This window comes from Psittacula echo (genome assembly GCF_963264785.1).
Source record: "Psittacula echo genome assembly, chromosome: 2".
In the NCBI taxonomy this organism is placed as follows: Eukaryota; Metazoa; Chordata; class Aves; order Psittaciformes; family Psittacidae; genus Psittacula; species Psittacula echo.
In genome coordinates this window covers 2,758,873-2,779,341 of record NC_137737.1, presented here as the reverse complement: position 1 = coordinate 2,779,341, position 20,469 = coordinate 2,758,873, and the positions used below count along the sequence as shown (strand labels likewise).

Genomic DNA, 20,469 nt, shown 5'->3' with positions numbered 1-20,469 from the left:
ATCAGTCTCTAAAGAGGACTTTGTGATACAATAATCTTTGATAGCTGAGAAATAGAGCTGATTATCTGGGAAGATGAGGTTCAGTTCCCTTTGAATTGTGTGTTGCATTTGTTGGCTGTGGTTTTCATTACAGGATTTGAGGAAAATGACTTTGTGTGTTTTACAAGACTTGAGTGCATTGAAGGATGGCTGGAAGCACTGTGTGTCTGTGTTTTGAGTCATGGGAGCTCAGTTGTTTTCCACCCCCTACCACTGAGACCAGTTAGTTTAATGGCTTTGATTGCAGGGAAATTTGTCAGGTCTATGTCTGGGGATGAGATACAACTTGGCACATGTGTTTGAAAGCCAGATGATTCAAAGGCTCATAGGTTGAGGCTGTTGATCCTGGACGACTTCAAGTGGTCATCGTGACAGATAAAAGAGCATTTTTGTGAGCCTTTTCTTAAGTATTAAAACAAAACAGGCTCTCCTATAAGTCATCTGTATTTATTTTCCTGGATAAAGCTTCTAGCTTTGGAGAAATATAACAAGCTAGAGGGAACATCATCATCATTCTTCTTTGGCTAAGGATGATGACATTGACGCGAGGTTTTCTGACAGGGGACTAAAGTGGAAAATATTGGTGTTAATCCATTAGGAACAAAAGGACCCCTTTGAGAAGAAGAATTTAGGTGCAAACAACAGCAACAACAAAAGCTATCTTTCTGGGGTTTTTCTTTTTCTTTCTTTTTCTGTTGCTGACCTGTTCTCATCCCTGCTATAGTTTGCAAATGCTGGGTTTCATGTGTAGGTTGGGAGGAAAGCCAGTGCTATTCGAAGGTAGAGGCTTCAGCTGGGATGCTGCTCCTCATGTCATCCGATCACCTCTTTTAAGTAGACAACTGGTTGTTGTGTAGGATCTGAAATCTCCAGTGTATTCCAGTCCCCCCCTGTTCTCATCAGATTTGATCACTGTTGACACTGATGGTTGTTTGCTGGCCTGTTCAAGGTGGGTCAGTGGACTTTGTGCTGTTGCTTGTACACAAATGTTCATGTTCCTCTAAGTTCTGGGATTAACAATTGCATCTGCTGACAGGAGGTCTGCATAACCCTTTACCCATAGAGGTCTGTGGCACAGAGGAGCAGAAAACATAGTCGATCACTATACTTGTTGTTGCAGTGAAGATGGAGAGGGGACAAAATGAAGTCAAGGGGAGGCAGGAAATGAAATGATGTTTCAAACATTTCCTTTAAAGATACCTTTTTCCCCTTGTTTTTAAGGTTTAGTTTTCAGTCTCTTAACAACTTGTGGGATTCTGTGTACTTCACAGCCTTAATTTTTATCTTATTTTTAATTAGGGTTTTCTTTTTTCCATACTAAAGCATTTTGGTGTGAGAGCTGGCATGGATTATTCCCCTGCTATGCTAATGCGCAGCAGCAAACTTAGCTTCCCAACGCATACATGTATTTCTGTGGAATATATGAGAAACAGTGAGAGGGAGCACACAGTACTGCCTGACTGATGATGTAGGTCCTGAAGTCTAGGACTGACAATGGAGGAGTCGTGTGTTCAAACTGAAACTTCAGGATTTATTTTACTTGCCTTTTTGGGGGTTTAGTGGTGATTTGAGTTGGTTTGATATTTCTGGGGGGAAGGAGGGTGTTTAAACAATAGGTTTTATATCCTGAAGATTTGTTGTGAAGCCAGCACAGAGTTTTCAGTGTGAAACCAGTTTGCTTAATGACAGGAGCTGGAATATTTAAATCAAATAACAGGAAGTTTATGCTTTAAGCCATGAGAGTTTGGCCACATTGGCTGTGCGTACTGATAAGATAATGCCATAGTCTGTTTCCAATGGTTTCCAGGAATCTGTTAAGTTAGCAATAATGAGTCAAAGCTGTCTTTATATCTCTGGATGAGGTGTATATCACATGGTGGAAATCACGACTGACAGCTTCCACCTCATGGGTGGTAACTGCAAGCCATTCACGTGAGGGGAGAATCACTATGGGATGAACAGGATCCTGACATGTAGGTACTGCCAACATCAGGCAGTTCTCAGTTGCAGAAGCTGTTCAGGCTCAAATGATTTTACCTCTCTGCTTAGCAGCTTGATTTGAAGAGAAAAGCCCTTGGGTTTCACTCTGACAGGATGCCTGTTCTCAGTTAGGAGTACACTGTTTGGCCTTAAAGCCTGCTCATCCTCTCTTAGAGAGAACATGTTGAAACTTATTGGAAGCATAAGGACCTCAAAATTCCTGCTTCAGCATGTGATGCCTTTGAGACCATCAAAACGTTTCCTGATGCATAGTACAGAAGGGGCTTACTTGCCTGTGGTGTTAAGTGCAATACTCTCAGGGTAGCCATCAGATGTTAATTGAGGAGGGTTTTCTAATGTCTTTGCTCATTGTTCTATGCTTTTTTGACAGTTCTTCTGAGTATAGCTTTAAAACTCCTTCGTATTAAATGAAGTGTATTCCTTCCCACTGACTTTTCTTGGAATCTGCGTGGTATGTGTTGTATGAATGTATGTGACCATATGCGCCTTCTTCCACTCGTTTTTAAGCTCTGGCAGTAGCTGCTCAAGCTGGGTAGTACCCTAAGCTTCTAAAGTGCAAATCCCCTTAATAAAGCAAGCAAAGAAAACCCCTACCATTTCCATCCCACAGTGTATGCTGATCAGCTAGGGCTTGTAAATTCCATACAAACAGATTATATTTCCACCAAAGTGGGTCTACAAATGGCTTGGTGGGCACCTGTATTTTCTGTTGCATTTCAGTGTTTAATACTCAAGTTCTTTTAAGAGATTAGGGGCTGCAATTTTGCCTCAAGCTCCTGTAGACCACTTCCAAGATCCCAACGCTGCTATGGAATTGTGCTCACTTGCAAATAAAGAAGGTGGGTTTTACCTAGCAACAAGCTTTGTGGTTTCTACCTAAGGATCAAACCCACAAGAGCATTTGTTCAGCCCTTTGCGTCACGTTGGTACTGAAGGTTTTGACAGACAAATCCTTGCTGACGTTTCCGTTGATGTACAAGGAAGAGAACAATCCACTATATTTTTCCATAGCAGTGCTGTCACTGCAGGACTGACAACAGTAACAAGTTCTGTCATCGCTGAATAAGCAGGTATCTCAGAAACAGGCCTATTTTCAATCAAAGCATCTCACTCCCAATGGCTATTTTCTGACTGGTTCCTTTTTGCTATTTATGCTCTCCCTGAAGTATTTTATAGAAAACTGAGTCCCTTTGAAAACCCACCCAAACAACCAGAAGTATATTTTACGTATCGTAGTATGTAAATGATTAGTCATCACTTGTAAATTGCCTAATGGAGGAGGAGGAGGAGGAGGAAATTTATATTGAGGGAAGGTGAAGAGCTTGACTGTGACTGCTTTGTGTCTCAGTTCTTCCTGCCTTTGGGTTTTTTTCCCTTAATAAGGTAATTATGAAAGATTTTTAAAGAGCATCAACCTAAGAAGCACTGTCATTGCGGGTTTGAAAAGTGGTCGTTGCGCCCTGTAAGCTGCTTTTCCACTTGCTTATGCTTTCTTGGGGAAATTTATGGAGGTTTTTTGCTTTAATTTGAGATTCAGTGGCAATCTTGTCCGTTGTCAATGAAAAATGATGTTGGCATTGGAGATCTTAAGTGTAACAATACGAGGAACTCAGTTTATGAAGAAATATGTCTTTAGTAAAGCATAGTAAGATTATGTGAAGCATCTGTGGCACGAGACCATAAATGCTGTTTATTGGAGTCTTGGCAGGTCTCTTACCTGGTTGGATATGATACCCTTTGATTGATTGGTATGGTTTTGTTTTGCTCTGTTTGCCTTATAAATAGTTAATTCACAGGACATGTTAACACTGAAGAATCCTGAAATAATTTTTGTGTGTCCTGATTTTGGTACAGATACGTATTTTCTAGTTTAGAAGGGTTTTGATTGCAAATGTCTATCCCCTGGATGTCTTCTTCCATCTGTAATGCATGCGGTGTATTTCATTGAGGTTTTTGGTTTGTGGTTGGTTTGGTTGCCCTAAATCCCTTTTTAGAAGTGTGAGGGAAAGGGTTAACAAAAGATGGTTATGATGGAAGTTTTTCTTTCAATCAGAGGTTTATTCACTCTTTCCTCTGTGTGTATTGGTTCCATGAAATGCATCTGCTTAGGCAGAATTTTCCATGTTGTTCCTCCACTCCCATCATGATCCTGTGTTTGTCAATGAGATAATATTTCTGAAAATGCCCTTTGAGAAATACCAAAAAGTGAGTGGAAAGGCTTAACTTGTATTAGTCTGTGTACATTATTAAGTGGTTTGAGGAAAAGAAATACTTTTATGTATGTAAATGTGAAGGATAGCAGTGGTAGGCTATTGAACTGCCTGCTGGGCTGCTCTCTGTGCCTGAGCTCCTAGAGAGAGTGGTTTGTGAAAGACTAAATGCCATTTCTGGTGCATGAAATTCAGCTCTTCCAGTGTGATGAGTTCCAGTGCGCTGCCACATACTGTGCAGCAATTACAACTGCACAAGATGGAAAACGTGCCTCAGAAACAAGGGGTCTAGTGTTAGAGTGAGATGGTTTTCAATCATGGGTCTGTGTCATATCCTTTCCTCAAGTAGAAGGATACATGTTTCCTCCTGTTTGCTGGTTTTGTGTATTTGCACTAATTGCTTCAACTGTGATTCATGTGCAAGCCTTGAGGAGAGGTGCCTGTTGGATTGAGGCCGTTCGGCACACAGCCATGGCTTGTAAATGAGTCCGACTCATCCCAAAATGCTCCTTTCCTGTCAGATCAGCTGCTCAGCTGGCAAACGCAATCTGATGAGCAGCATCAATTGCATTGCCGAGGCAACTCTTCCCTCAGGTTTATTTTCCATACCGTAGCCTGGAGCTTTTTCTTCCTCAGAGAGTGCCTTGAAAGAAAGCTTTTCTGGTGGCCATTTCTCGGGGAATGTGATTTCTTCCTTCTTGTGCTCCCATTCTGGATCATTCCAACTTCTGTTCAGCTTCTGAAAGGAACATCTCGATTCACTATCCCAGCAAAGCAGGTCACTTTCTGAAAGCACCCACCCAGCTTCTTTTTCAGTAGTGTTTGGCTATTGAAATTCTAATTGGAGCAGAAGCCTTGGTTAAAAAGCAAGCAAGTCCTTTTTCCTCAAACCCTCATTGATTTCTGTTGAAGCAAACAGATGAGCTTATATATAAATATGTATAAATGCTTTTTTTAATGAAAAGTGTTGGAATTCACTAAAAAAGGTTAAAATTGAAGTGAGTAATCTTCGGTGCATAATGCAATTGTTAATTTTAGCTCCTTGCGTAGGAGCTGTTATGACTTGAACAGCCGGCTCTAGCCTTCATTAGAGAAGAAGCAGGCAGTTTTGAGACAGGTGGAGCTGGATCAAGCTGTGAAAGTGATTTGCTTGAAGCTGGTCATCCGTGTGAGAAAGCTGGTCCTCTCTATTGCATCCTTACCTTGTGCCATGATTGTTGCCATTGTTACTTACTTTGCATCTTTTTCCAGGTTGACTATGATCCGTCAAACTCTCTGAAGGACCAGCATGGAGATTGGCACTCTGAACTGTTAATGGGGACATGGGACTCACATTGTCATTGATCACTTGTGTGGACTTAACCAGCGAAGAGCAACAGAAGACAATAGGAAGACAGTGGGAATTATAGCAGACTTTCAGGTAAATGGCTTCTTTGGTGCAGCTGATAAACTATTAAGTGCAACTGGTTTTGTGAACCCTGTGTAAGCATGTAGATGAGGCATGGGGTAACGTGAAGAACTTGTGCATGCGTGTGCGTTTCTTGGTGGAAATCATTAACAAAGGAAGGGTTAGTTATTTAACAGGCGAGGTTCAGATCTTGCCATTCATGAATTCTTAGCAAAGGCATCCAAGTCTCGGTAGTAACTGCAGAGTAGCCAATGCCATGGGACTTCCTGGGGAGGGCGGTGGGAGGAGGAGAACCACTTGAAGCTTGACTTGTCTTGCTGTGAGCTAATTTGTGAGCTTCAGAGTTCGGTTGGTTCATTTATGAACCATGCAGCTTCATTTCTTGTGAAATCCACAACCCTTCTCGAATGGAAAGATGATGTAGGAAAGGTTTTATTATTGTATTTGCTTACAAATTCAAAGCAAGAGCAAAAATTGGAAGATGTGAGTTTGTAAAACTTGGTATGTCAGGGTTTTTTTTACTTGAAACATCACTTAAAAATGAAGGTAAGTGTTATCAGACCTGTTGAATGTTAATTACAGGCTGTAAAAAGAAACATGGCCAAGAGTGGCTTTGTTTCATAGCTGCTGTTTCATTGCTGAGAAGCAGCAAGGTATTGCAAAAGACCCTGTCTGAAATAACTCCCTCTCTCAACTGCAGTTGTTTTTCCTGAAGATACTGCTTAAGCCAAATGGATGGGGAAAGAAAAGTTAAATAATTCATGAGTCTTGCTTGACAATTGATCAGTGGGGGAGGCTTCAAGAGGGAGCTGGGGGAGAGAAAGAGAGAGAAAATAATAATAGGCTTTAACTTTGAAAAGCCTTTAAAGCTTCTGTAAAACAACCCATTGTGAGCTGAGAGTAAATGCAGTTCTGTGAAGATATCTTCATTAGAAATACCTGCCAAGGGCTTCCTGCAGGATTTTCATAGTACTGGAGAGTAACGTGGGGCTTGGGAAGAGGCTTAGGATTTTAATAATGGAGCTGTCAATTTGATGCCTGAAAGCGTTGACTCCGAGAGCTTTATTGCCAAATTTAGATTTCATATTTACATGGAATTATTACCCCTTCAAATTCTATGGTTTTTTTAACTGGTAGTGAGCACCATGGGCTTCTGCCATGTACAAAACCCACGTTAGGCACTATTGTCGTTTCAGTACAGCTCTTCAACTGGAACATGTATATATGTCTCTCAGCTCCTGAGCTGCATGTTTTGATTTGTTCATCAAAGGAAATGAAATTACTTGGGAATTCAAGGAAAAATTCACCTCCAGTGTTCTTTCTGTGTGTGTGTTTGTGTCGTGGTATCTTGACCTTTCAGGTCACCAAATCTTGTTTTAATTTCTGTCTGGAAGAATGTCTGAGCAAGGTAAATTGAACCAGGAGACAGCAGAGGAAGCTGCGAAGGAGCAGGAGACTGCCATCTTGGAGGCGAACCCGGACAACTGTATCCTTACTAAATCTGAAAGCTCGGAAGTGGACGAGAAGGACGAGAAGCTGAGTGATGCCAAGACAGAGCTGCAGGTAAGACGGAACTAGTGAATGGGCACATTAAATATCAGTGTGTTACCATTGCCTTTCCATTTCTGTGATCTTTCATTGCCTACAGTTCCCCTGGTTTTTCTCTTATAATTCTGAGACTCTTTTATCTCCCTATAAAATAAATACTGCTATTTGTTATACCTTTCAAGCTCTTTAGGCTGCTGTCCATGTTGTTAAGGTTTGAGAAGTTATTTGCTAGACGTCTGTGTTAGAGCTTGGTGAAATATTTGACTGTTTTCCCTCTTTGGGGATTCAGAAAACTACCTTGATCTCGTGCCTTTACAGGTAATTACTTAATGTGTGGTTTGGTTTTGTAGGTGTTACTGCCAACAAAAAGTTGTTATGCAAAGCCTAAGAAGGTAATTTGATAAGAAGACTTTATTGGATGAGGGGGTTTTATTCCATTTTGCTCAAACAAATATAAGAATAAAGGGAGAGACTGCAATTTAAGAGGAATTTGGAGAGGGGGAGCATTTACTTACGTATGCCTTCTCTTGTATTTTAATTATATCCAAAATTACAGAACACTTTGCAGTGTGGCTTTTGCTTATACCTGTTCTTAAAATGAATAAAGTGAGATGATTCTTGGTTTTCCCTGCTTTCCAGACTGGGTTTGGGAGAATTATTTTTTGCAGCATCAACTGATTAAAGTATTATTTCGGAGTGATTTAGTGTCTTGATTGGTAATGCTCTTGTTGGGCATATTTTCCACTGAAGTGATAACTGCTTTGTTTTTTGCTGTCCCCAGAAACGAGGTGGAAATCAGAACCAGCAGAAAAAGAGATCCAAGGTAAGGGTCGGTCTCTGTTTGGCATTACATGCCTTGGTAGGCTAAAGAATGTCAATCAAACGTCTGTCTGCAGTTGAAATGATGGCCTTTCATCATGTGTGTGGTGGTTTGTGGTTGGTTCTTGTGGTCCTTTTCCTTCCCCTAACCCCATAATCTCATTGCACAAAGGACTTCTGCTAGATAAAATGTGTCAGGCTCCCCTTTATTTATCCATTGTAATTTTATGCTGCCTGGCTTGCCGTGCACTTGTGTTAGACAGCATGGGATGTGTGCTTCTGTATCCACTGGGAAAGGGAAACGCTTGTTCGTTGTGCTTTAGTAATTAATGTTTTTGTTTGAATTTAATTTTAATGGACTAATCTTGACATAAAGAAGCAGAGACTGAGTAGCTCCCTAAGCAGGGCAGGAATGAGCTGTTAGGAGCAAAAAGCCCCTAAAAACCTTCTTTTAATTTTCCAAGTGTAGATCCATAAAGCTTGCCCATTTTATTGTCCAAGTTCCTTGGATATAATCCTACTAGAAGAAGATGGGGGGCAGGCCAAGCAAGCATACAAACTAACCAAAACCCAGATTACAAAAGGAAGCTTTGAGTTCAAATACTGAAGTACTAAAGCACTGAAGGTTAAATTGCCTTCAGTATTGGATTACCTATTCTTCGCTGTTACAGTTTTTGGTGGAAGTGGGTGAACCATAGCAGAAATTTATTAAAAGCAAAACTGAAACCCATCACCTCCCCTGTGTGGCAAATGACTTGCTGCTTGGAATCCTCTTCTGTGTGCATCGAAGGCAGATCCAATTTTGTTGGCTCAGTGTTAGTTGTTATTTGGGGTATTTAGGGACAGCTGAGAGGTGCAGCTGATGTGACTTGGGGTCAGTAGCAGTGTTGTCTGGTTTGTTTTCTCTCTCTCTCATTCAGTCAGGAGCTAAAGGAAAACTTGTCCGAAGCCTTGCTGTGTGTGAAGAGTCATCCCCGCGCCCGGCGGCGGAGAATCTTCATGACAATCAGGTACACTTACAATCATTGCCCTTAGCTGCATGGTTGATGTCTATGTTCAGTTGCATGATTATGTTACTTAATTGGGCATTTAACAATGTCTTTCTTGGGGGGGGAAGCATTACGTCCGACAATGAATGTGTTTTTATGAAGTTATCTGGTTTAGCGTGAATTTTATTTTGAAATCTTAGTTTTATACCATATCACAGGGTGTTGTTTGCTTTTTTTTCCAGACCCCCTGAAAATTTCACCAAATGGAAAAGAATTCAAAAGAATTCAGATTCTAAAATTAAAACATAGTAACAATCAGAATATTAATATGATCTTTCCTCTAAAGTTGTCTCTTTCGGGGCTGCACCAGATACAGTTATGAATATGCTCTGGTTTCTGGTTCCTCTGAGACTCCAGTTCATATCAGTGTCCCACTTCACACATAATGCACAGGTGCTTTGCTCTCTGAAATACCTTGGTAGAGCTGAGGATGCCTCCTCCTGAGTGGCACTTGTTTTCTGAACTCTTGGTGTAGATTTCCTGGTATCAAAAAGCGTGTGTATGAGTTTTTATCTGTGCTGGTAGTGTTGTATTCCCAGCAGCTGGCAGAGTTCTGTCCCCTGCACCCCTCCCCTCAGACAGTAACACTGGTGGCAGTCTTTGTAGGCCAACTGCAAAAAATAACCCAAAAAGCAAAAGGAAAAACCTCAAATACTCTTTGCTTGCCTGGTAAGGGCAAGGATTGAAAGAACCCAAAGCTAACTATTAAGAGCACTGCCTATAATATATGAGCTGTTTGTGTGCAAATGAGATCAACCATCGAGAGAGCTTGAGCCAAGTGACTTCTTGTGAGCTTAGCACAAAAACAAAATATCACATCTAAGTGTACTTTCTCACTGTTCTTCTATTGACTTGAAATGGAACAAATCCAGCTCTCCTCTTGGCTCGGAAGTATGGAGAGATTTTTCTATTTTTTTAAGTTATTGTTTTTTTAAAGACCAAAAACCAGGTTGTTTAGCAGGGGGACACATAGATGTTCTACTGCTCTACAATGATGCTTATGCAGCAGACGGGCAGGTTATTTTATCAGTTGTTCTGTCGTAGGTATCCGCTTTCTGCTCAACTCGCGTTCCTCAAGATGTGTGGCTTTTGTTCTGCTTTCATTTGTATTTTCTATTGTTTGATGGGGAATGAAAAGGAGAATAGCATCAAGAGATTGTATTAAGCAGCGCATGGTAGTTTATAATTCGGTTTGCATTTTCTTCCTTTATTTTTTCGTTATTATTTTATCTTAATGGTTTACAAAGCACAGGGAACTGATTACCAGAGAATGTACGGTACATTGCCAGAACGACTGAGTATGGATTGTACTGCAGACTTGATGTTTGTATTTATATTTGAACACTTGCCTTCATTTTCCTGTATAGGGAAAAGACTTGTTTACCTGTATTACTTGATCTTGAACGCTTACCTGATGGTTCACTATGTCCTTACTTAAAAGGAATGTTGCCTTTAATGTTAAACTATTGACCAAGAAGTGTATTATTGCAATTTGAACATTTATTTTGTTGTTCACTATATTTACCTTGTATCAATGTATTTATTAACATTGTATTTTATTATTGAGAAAAAAATCAATAAAAATCTAAGAAAAGATATAGTAGCTTTGCTTTCACGATGCGACAGCCTTTTTGTGTGTTTCATCTAGTGCCTATATACGAGTAATATGTTACATGTAAGACAGTAGCTACTGTATGTTCCTCTTTGTGCTTATATGTAAAGTCTTGTTTTTCCTTTCCTAAGTGCATTTTAAGGGACACTGTCAAGGTTAGGATTAATATCCTGGGAACAGCATGGCCAGTTACATTTTTCTCCTGTTTTGAAAAGCTCTGCTCCGGGCAGTGCAGGAATCAGAGTTATCCTTTGGGGTCTTTTGCCAGGGATTGATCTGAAGTTTGTTGTTTGAATGAGAAATAGAACTGCCATTTGAAGTGAAAGAAAGCAGGCATAACCTTAGTCCTCCAAATGCAACCAAGCAGGTTAGCAAACACTGTTTTATGTGTCCTGTGATCCTTGCCTCTAATGACCAAGACTTCCCACTCTTTCCCTCTGTAGGCTGAATTTTTTCTAATGCTGTCAGCTAAAACTAGCAGGAGTAGGAATTAAGGGCAGTAGGTCAGGATAAATTTTGGCTCTAGAGCTTTGTTTCTCTTTTACAGTGCTTTTCATCTCAAGTCTTTTGTGCCACATTCAAACCTCACACAAAGTCACTTGATGAGAAATGATGAATTTCTGTCTTCCTGTGGCATGTTTATGCTGCTCTCGTTCTGTTAGGAGCTTGTCTTCCGTGTGTTGTGGTGGCTGATTTGTAGTTGTAGAAAAATTCAGGAACCTAATATTTGTGATAATGACTGATTGAAAGCATCTTTTGAATTCATAATGGTCTGGTTGCTTAAAAACAAACCCAGCCCTTTTAGAGTGTTGTGTTGGTATTTTGGTATGCTAGTATTCATTGAAAGCTTATGGAAGAAAGGGATTTACTAGCATTCAAGAAACTCGATTTTCTCCAGTGTTGCTGAATTTGGTTTTCATTAAGGTAATGCCCAAAAGGAATAATTATCAGGCATGCAGGGCTCTATTAAAGAAAACTGAATTATGAGGGAGTTTTGGGACAGCTTAATTCAAATCTGCGGTTTGACACTACTTAAGCATATAGTGTTATTTTGTCCATCTTTTTCTCCAAAAGCACATGCCCACACAGTATGCTTCCTTCAGTTTTGACCAGCCAGACTGGTTTTTCTTGGAATATCTAAATAATGCCATGGTAACTGCAGAAGAAAACAAGTTGTGTTTTGTTAAAGCAGAGCCAGTATAAAGTAATGGTTTAAGTGGGGACCAACGTCTTTAAAGCAAATGCAAACCAGCTTGAATTCTCAATTTTAATTAGCTTTAGAAAGCCAGAGTATGCTTTCAAAGGGACTCAGAGTCTCTGAAATGCTGCATTTTTGAGGATAACACTTGTGATGCCTTGGAGAAGTTCACTTAGCACAACTTGTTTGAAAATCGCAGGGCACATTTCATCCCTTTTGTAAAGGCACGCCTGCGCGTGCCTTTGTGTTTAAGGTACCTGATCAGGTAGTAAGCCCTCTTGTATACAACTGAGTTATAATTTTTAGTCATTCCTCTGCTATCTGAGCTCAATAGCTCAGTCTGAGTCTAACCCATACTGCAATGTCCAAAGCAGCTCATATGAACATGCAGGACTTCTAGTGAGGGGCGAAAAAGTTCTATTTTTCAGACATCTGTCCATCGCTCATCACCTAACTTGTAGTATTAATTAAATTAGACTTACTTAAAGCCCATATAAAATGAATGTCACTGTTATAAGTCTTAAGTGAGAACTGCTAAAGTGTAGAACAACATGATGCCTTTAATAGAGGTGGACTAAAAGTTGATAGTATTCAAATGTGAGGGAAGAAATACACTTACCACTAGAATCTGGCATTGGAAACATCATTATTCTCCTGGAAAAAAAAAATCATTTGTCAAATAGGAAAGAAATGTATCTGGCTTTAGCTTTTCTAGTTACTATTACACCTAGTTAAGTACAAATCTCTGCAGGCTGGGAGCCATGGGAAGCTTACTGAATCTGGCCCTGAATTTATCTTTCTCTTTTTCCCTACAGGAATCAATCCAACTACACCTTTCAAGTTTTCCTAGCTTGCAAGAAGAAGATAAATCTAATAAAGATGAGTCCGAGAAAGAAAAAGAGAAGGAAAGAAATAAAGATAAAAACAGTGAAAAAACCAAGATCAGAATGTTATCAAAAGGTGAACTTAAAGATATTTATATTGTTGTAATTACTGCTGGTATGTTTCTATAAGCATGCAATTCTTTATTATGTATAAATACATAGAAGAAGTGCTTTCATACAATGAGAAAATTCAGAACCTGGAATGTGCATGCATGAGTGTTTTACATACAAACATTGGGTTCTGAGAGTGACGAAACATTTCAAATTGAGGTTTGGTGTTAGAGGCTATTCATTTAATGGAAAATCATTCCTCTGAATACTTAGCTGTGTTGGTATAAACACATATATATGTAAAAGTGATTGTATAAGGTAATGTATGTTTGATTCTATAATAAGGTAAGTGCAAAATTGATGCACTTTTTTCCCCATTGATAACATATTGGCATGTCACTTGTGCAATGCAAATAGAGAGTGATCTTCTTCACTGTGGAGAAGATGGAGAATTTCTCTTAGATGCTATAAAGAAATCCATTCATGACATTTAACCTGCAGTCTACTATTATCACCTACTAAGACTTGTTCGGAAAAGATGTTGTGTCTAAATTTGGTATTTAAAACAAACCCAGAATCTCTTTATGAACCCATGGTGTAAAGGTACAATGTAATAATCATTGCTTACCTGGGTGTGGATCCACAGCTGGTGTGAATTGTCACTTGGCTTCAATGGAGCTCTCGCAGTTCACACCAGCGTGAGGATCTGTGTGTGCCTTTGAGTCAGGTGATAGAGCAAGGCTGAGAAACTGATTCTGCCTACTGTCACACATCCCTCCTACCCACCCACTCTCAGGCGTGACTGGATTTCAGCCTGTCAATGCAAATAAAATCCATGCTGGCGCAATGCCTCATTTGCCACATGTACAGCATTTATTAAGTGATTCAAAGAGACATTGATGAATAAAAGGTGGGGGTTTTCTTATTTTATCAAATTTTCTTTAGTAGTTTAAAGGAAGAACTTGGGAGAGTCTTCAGTGGCATTGAAGATTTCCTATGCTTTTCCAATTAGAGAGGTTTCTGTCGGCATCTGGTTTTGGTGCCATGTTCACAGTAGAACAGCACAGAGGAACTGTGAAAGTCCACGCCATGCTTCCGAGCAAGGACCTTCCTTGGCTGAACTCCACGTGAACATTTTCTTTCCAAGTGTACGCTCTCGGATTGTTGCTGGAAAATGGATTTTGATTTATAGCATGGCTTAATCAGAACTGCTGAGATGAAATAAATGAGGGGGGGGATGTTTGTTTTTTATCTTTCAGATTGCAGTCAGGAGTACACGGACTCAACAGGCATAGATTTGCACGAGTTTCTCATTAACACATTAAAGAATAACCCCAGGTAGGTATTTTCTGCGTTAGAGCTGGCACTCCTGAAATTATAGCTGGCAGTCTTGGAGCTCCCATAACCGTGTGCTGTGTTGTATTAGTTCTGGAGATGGTTATGAAAGAAAATGTAAAGGAGGAAGTAGGCTGTTAACTGAGCAAAAAGCTATAAAAAGTCATCAACTCCTCCTCCCCTGTTCAGCCACCCATTGCTTCACTTCACTTTCAGCAACATCTGGTCTTTGTCCTTACCTTCTTGCCTATAGCTCTGCATGATGTTAGCAGTGACATATTATAGCTATTGCAGTGGGAGATTTGTGTATAAATATAAAGTAGCTTTCTTTTGACAGTGCTGTACACAATTATATTTCTGTGCACAGTGCCAGTTCCTGTTCTTGGTATTCCCATGGTTTCCGCTTGGATCAACAGGCTTATCTCATTGTTAAATTTGCCTTTAAATGTCTTAAGGAAAGATATCTACCATATGTTTGTTTTCAACGTTCATTTCAATTGGACCTGTTAAATAGGGTACCACGTAAATCTGCAGTGATAGGAAAGCTAGGGATAACTGGGTACCTAACAGCTTGCATAACCTGTTGTAGAGATGACTGAAGGTCCTCAAATTGGTTTGTCTGCACAAAATGAGACTGTTCAGAGGAACTAAGGAGTGATGGAATTTGCAAGCTTAGGAAAAAATGAGTTTGTGGAAATTTTGGGATGTTTTTGGCAGAAAAGAAGGAGAAAAAGGCACATCTGAGCCCTTCAATTGAAACCAGGGCATTTTGACTGAGAAATGCTGCATCATTGCCTCCTGGGAAGCCAAAGTCCAAAGGTGTTCTGTATTGCGCTCTCTATCTAGGTTAGGTATGCCCAGTCTTCTCACCTGCAGATCAGTGCCTCCTGGAAGATGTGTCTCAGACAAAAATGTTGGAAGTTTCTGTGGGTAACAGCTCTTCTCATTCACCAAGAGCTGGGTGAGCTGGAAACCTCCTTCTCCAGCAAACAAAAAGGTGAAAAAAGAGCAAAGCTATCCATAGGAGTCAAAGTCTTTCTATGCAGTAATGCACTGCTCACAGCCTGGTGTGGCTGAAAGCACTCTCAGAGCATAGCTGAGCTTCAGAAAGATCTAAATCGGTCACGTATGTCAGCAAAAGCGGGCAGCGACCTTCTCTAGATGCGCCAGGGCAAAGCATCTTTCATTTTGAATCAGGATGGCTTCAGCACTTGCAAAGTTGCCTTATGAACATTGATATATCCATTTTTTCATCTGAAATGTCTGATGGTGGTTGATGCTACAAATCCTTGCTTTTCTTTTTTGACAGGGACAGAATGATTCTGTTGAAAATGGAACAGGAAATTATTGATTTTATTAGTGACAACAAGTAAGTCGACTTTCCACGCTTGGTTCTGGAGTCACACGTGCGGACCACATCAGGCTTTTATTTCCTGACACGTGGCGGTATTGCTTAAAATACAGGAGATACCTTTTGCTTTTCATGATATTGTAACTGCACCGGCCCTGCTCTTTTAGGTCCAAAAATATAATTGAAACTTTCAGTGCAGAGGATGATCAAATACACTGCCCCATGGGTTTCCTTGTGTGCATGTTATTATAAATCAGTGTAAAGTAGAACTGACCATGGGTAGAGGGTTTCTTGCTACCACGTGCTCTGTATAATGAAATGTGTCTGCAGCTTTAGAGAATAGTGTCAGAATAATAGCAGAGGAGAAGTTATGCTGATGGGAAATAAGCATTTTCGTCAATAAGAGAATAAAAAGGAACGTTTGCCAAGCATGTTTTCAGCATCACCCTGCGTCTGCCCTTTGGGGGAAAGGCAGAGAGCTGCAGTCAGTGTCTTTCACATCTGCAGGGTTGGTTGTGCAGAGGGTGCATGGGGTCAGGAGACAAGCTTTTCCCGATAGGCAGAACACCGGTGATACCATGAAGCGTGAGCTTTGTCTCAGTGCAGCACATGGAAATGTCCTTATTAGACATTCAAAAAATAATTCCTTTCCTTTTTTCTGCCTTCTTGTAGCAAATACTCAGATGTAGATGCACAAAGGACAAGTTTTTGGTTAGATTTCTGTGCACAGAACTATTAAATATGTTGCTCTTCTCATTTAATTATAGCTTAGGGGGAGTGTCATTATCAATGTGATTTGTTTTCTTTTTCCAGTAATCACTATAAAAAGTTCCCTCAGATGTCGTCCTACCAGAGGATGTTGGTGCACAGAGTGGCAGCTTACTTTGGGATGGATCACAATGTGGATCAGACTGGGAAATCTGTAATTATCAACAAGACCAGCAATACCAGAATGTAAGTAGCAGCGCTGTTGTGTTTTAACTTGTTCCCTTTCACAAGAGCTGGTTTGTACCATGGCTGTGTGGCATTTGCTTTACTGTCATTATTGATTTTTGTAGCAAGAGGAGTGCTGTTTATCGCTTTCTAGGGAGGGAGGGGACAGCGGGGCTCACACTGTGAGGTTATTTAAGGATATAAAGGTGCAAAAGGGGAAAGCAACCCGGTTTGTTCCCTGACACCTCAGTGCCGCTGGTAGGCTACAGAAATGAGCTTGTTGCTGTACGTGTCACCTAATACCATATGGCTGTATTCCTAAATAGCCCAAATATATTTGGAAGGTCGCCTCTTCCCTTGTTCTGGCTCTCCCTGCTTCAACAGTAACTTTCTGCCCAACCTACATATTTAGGAGTTGAGTCCCCTCCACCGCCTGCCACCATTCACTCCCTTTTCCTCCTCTTCGCCCCTCCTGGTTTCACTTTATTTCCTCTCCAAACCTCATTGTTTGACCAGAGTTGTTGTGGGTACAAATTCCTTCTGATGGTTCAAAGGCATTGCAGAATTCCTGGCAGGCTCAACATGTGCTGGCATGCTTTATGCTCTCCTCCATGAACCCGTAGCAAGCTAGCAAAAGCTCCATACCAAGGTCCCTGGCTAATTCAGCAAAGATGCAGTTGTGTGTCCTTGTCTAACCAGCATCACTTCTGCCCAATGCCACATGTGTATGAACCATCACAGAAACCGGAGCCTTCCTCTTCCTCTTTACCTATACACTATGAATGAAGAAGAAATAATTACAACTGGGTAATGAAGTTTTGGTGGTACCGAAACGTTGGGACAGGAAAGCCGCATTTGAAAACTGTGTACTTCCTGTATTCAGTTAGCAGGAGAAATAAAACCATTTATTTCATTTACATGTCCAATAGTTAGATGAAGTGCTTAGATACTGTTGCAAAGAGTATTCTTTTAAATGGTTTAGCCTCTCCTGTAAAAGGCTGGAAGCAGTAACTAATATTGCAGGATCGAGCCCTGAGCCAAGCACATTGGTACTTGTTCTTTCATTGAGTGCTGAATATGCTCCATGTGTATTAAGTAAATTTTAGATCATGGACAATTTATTTTAGATCCTTTTCATGGCCTTTCCCTGAGAAACGCCACTTGAACCGTAATGTTTTTAAAGGTTGGAATAAAGCGTGCACCAACAGTGTGATCTTCAGATGTCAGGAGAATTACAGTAGCTCGATAAAGCTAACACACAGGCTGCGAAGGCTTAGCCTCAGGGTCTGGTGATACCTGCCCCTGGGCAAGGACTATGTTGGTATGGATAAGGAAAAGCTGGGTACACAGCAAACCAGTGTTCATTTTTGAGTTGTAAATTAGGGGGAAAAAAAGAAACATTTCCTCTCAAACAAAACACAGGCGATCATATTTGAATGTTTTTTAAGCATTCTTCTCCACAGCCTTCCTTTTTCCCTTCACATCTGTGTCACTTCTGTAGCACACCAACTGCTACAGCTCATTCCTCTCAGCATTGCCTTCTCCTGGTTGACTTGATAATGTGATAATATCACATCGATATCTGATAACGCCTCTCTGGGTTGTGTGGCTGGGCATCGCAGAGATGGGCAGTGCCGGAAGCGCTGCTGGAAATGCTTGTGCGGTGCTTATGGAGAGGACCCTGAAGTTGCTTTCAACAGTCGAAACTGTCTCTGAGTGTTCTAGTGAAGCTGGGGCTTCTTGCGTGGTGAGAGTGAGCAAGCAAGGCTCTTTAGCAGGCATGACCTGGCAAGCTTAAGCAGGCAGGACATTGCAGGGGTATAATGGATCAAATGATCCTTCCAGCTGTGGAGGTGAGGCAGAGAGCCAGACAATCGATTCTGTGTAGATCTTCCAGAAACAAGCACAGGGCTTTGCCCCTCTGTTGACTGTGATCTCAGCTGTTTTGTAAGCACTGCACAAACTGCAGGTTCTTTCCCGTCTGCAGTGATTTGGTGGTAGGTAACTGGATTATGCGAAGCTCTCATGGCAACGTGGTGCTTCCAGTGTGTTATTTTGGTACTACTGTAAAATAAAGCTTTGTAGAAGTAGCTCTTTCTCCTCAATAACCGGAGGAGATGGCACGTTTTTTTTAAACATGGCTCTGACATGAAATAGATTGTTATTATCCTGCTTGAATAAGAGCTGATGAGATTTTATTATCTGCAGCAAACATTAAGTTCTATATCTGGAAGTGGCCGGCAGGATTTCATGTGTTGTGCGTTTCCGTACTCACAAGGGCAATTTTGTGGGTTCAGAATCAACACCAAACCCTGGGAATGTGTTGACTCTATTAATTATTTCTTGGGCAGTACCCAGAACACTGGAGGATCTGGAGAGCTGCTGAAACGCTGTTCAAGGTGGTCATGCTGTGCTGCAAGCCTGAGCCTTGGTAGTTTGATGTGAATTTATGGAGAGGCTCCATAGACAGGTGTCCTGAAGGTCTGCATTTTGACATGAGAATTTCCTCTTTATGGCATATGGTTTCCAAAGTACTTCAGCTGTGAGCTGAGGAGAGGCAGGAACATTCTTGCGTGCTCAAGAATTCATAAAGCCTGCACAGGCTGGGACTTACATGTGCGTGTATCTGTTTGGGAAGAACATATGGCTCTGTGCAGTCACCATGTGGGTTGAATAAGCAGCTTGTGGCCTTTTTTCTCTGGCTGAGTGAGAGTTCGTGTCACATCTCTGCTGACACCTGCAGACCCTGGGTTATTCCCTGCCTCCAGGCGACGAGGTAACTTTATTCTGTTCAGCACACATCTTGCTGCCTGCAAGGTACAAGGAGCGGAAGAGTGAATAGCTTTGAGACGAATGGGTGGCTGGGAAGATTTGGTAATGCTGCCTTCGAGGTGCAGTAGGCTCTGTCAAGCAGGGCATTAGAGCATTTCATTTCTTTCATCAATTTGCCATCCTAGGGTGATGTATATCCACCCCTATATACCCGTGCCTATCAAGTACCTGCTTTTCAGGGGTTTGGTATTGGAGAAAGGGCTTATTGAAGAGGTTGCAGCTGGAAGGAGGGCTGTGGCTTGCCTGGCCATCCATGCTGCTTTACAGAGAGGGGTAAATGATGGTAAAAATACACCAGGACCTGAATCTCTGTGGGATTGCAACCCTGTAGCTTCTGTGAACTCTCAGTGAAGTGTCTCTTAACTGTCCACTCAGACCACAATGGCAATTTAGCCATCTGAAAAGCATTGATCAGCTTAATGTAAGGTGCCTATTGAAATTTATTGGAATGTGTATTTTATAAGCTTTTTTTTTGTGAAATGGAATTTTAAAGCACAGAGATGACCTCCACTGCCTGAATGTTTGTTAACCTTCATAAAGCAAAGTCTCTGTCCTCTCTGTCATTACAGAATAGTAGATTTTAAAAGCATTATCTTTCTGTATGATTTTTGAAATTAAGGCTAAGAAAAAGAACTTAGATGCAATTTTTCATGGTCTCGTGTCTGTAATTACAAAGGTCCTGCCTGAGTTGTCCAACTTTTGGAATCTCAGCAGTATACATGAGAGAAGCTCATCAGAAAATGAGGGAGGATTTTGTTGTTGTTGCTTTGGGTTTATAGTCAAAGAGCTCAAATACAGCTTAAAATAGGACGTCTGCTTGGTTCAGTATGAAACGGCTCTTGTGTCACCATCGTAATGTATATTGGCCTGTCACCTGTGTCTGCCTGTCATCTATCTAAAGATAGAGAAACGTAAGGGAAACTTAAGGCAGTGAAATATGATACAGGCAGAAGTTTGGAATTGAGACAATGTGTTACATGGGGCATCATAAACTGGAGCCTATCAATTCCTATCAAACAACTGGAAGTACTTTAGAGATTTTTTGCGGCACTGTTCATATTCATATCATTATGTATATTGGTTCAGTCAGATTCATTCATCTCATTATCTGTAGATAGGTGGAGAAATACAGGGGAAGTGTGTTTGGTGTGCTTGGTAAATGGGAAGGGTTTTCATTTAGTTGAGATCATCATCTGTGT

The 20,469-nt window shown here is 40.9% G+C and overlaps 1 protein-coding gene across 2 annotated transcripts in view; it reads left to right on the top strand.

The window, feature by feature from the left end:
- Window positions 1–7,053: 7,053 nt before the first annotated feature.
- Window positions 7,054–20,469, top strand: part of ARPP21 (cAMP regulated phosphoprotein 21) — a gene marked incomplete at its 5' end in the record, with an annotated part of 96,453 nt that continues 83,037 nt past the window's right edge. Inside the window, 8 exons of one of the 2 annotated variants that reach the window (XM_080611753.1) lie at window positions 7,054–7,221; window positions 7,557–7,598; window positions 7,988–8,029; window positions 8,946–9,035; window positions 12,700–12,844; window positions 14,079–14,157; window positions 15,464–15,523; window positions 16,319–16,459. In XM_080611753.1, the coding sequence (XP_080467879.1) occupies window positions 7,054–7,221; window positions 7,557–7,598; window positions 7,988–8,029; window positions 8,946–9,035; window positions 12,700–12,844; window positions 14,079–14,157; window positions 15,464–15,523; window positions 16,319–16,459 (767 nt within the window). The remainder of the gene's footprint in view (window positions 7,222–7,556; window positions 7,599–7,987; window positions 8,030–8,945; window positions 9,036–12,699; window positions 12,845–14,078; window positions 14,158–15,463; window positions 15,524–16,318; window positions 16,460–20,469) is intronic. The other variant, XM_080611754.1, reaches the window with a different exon arrangement.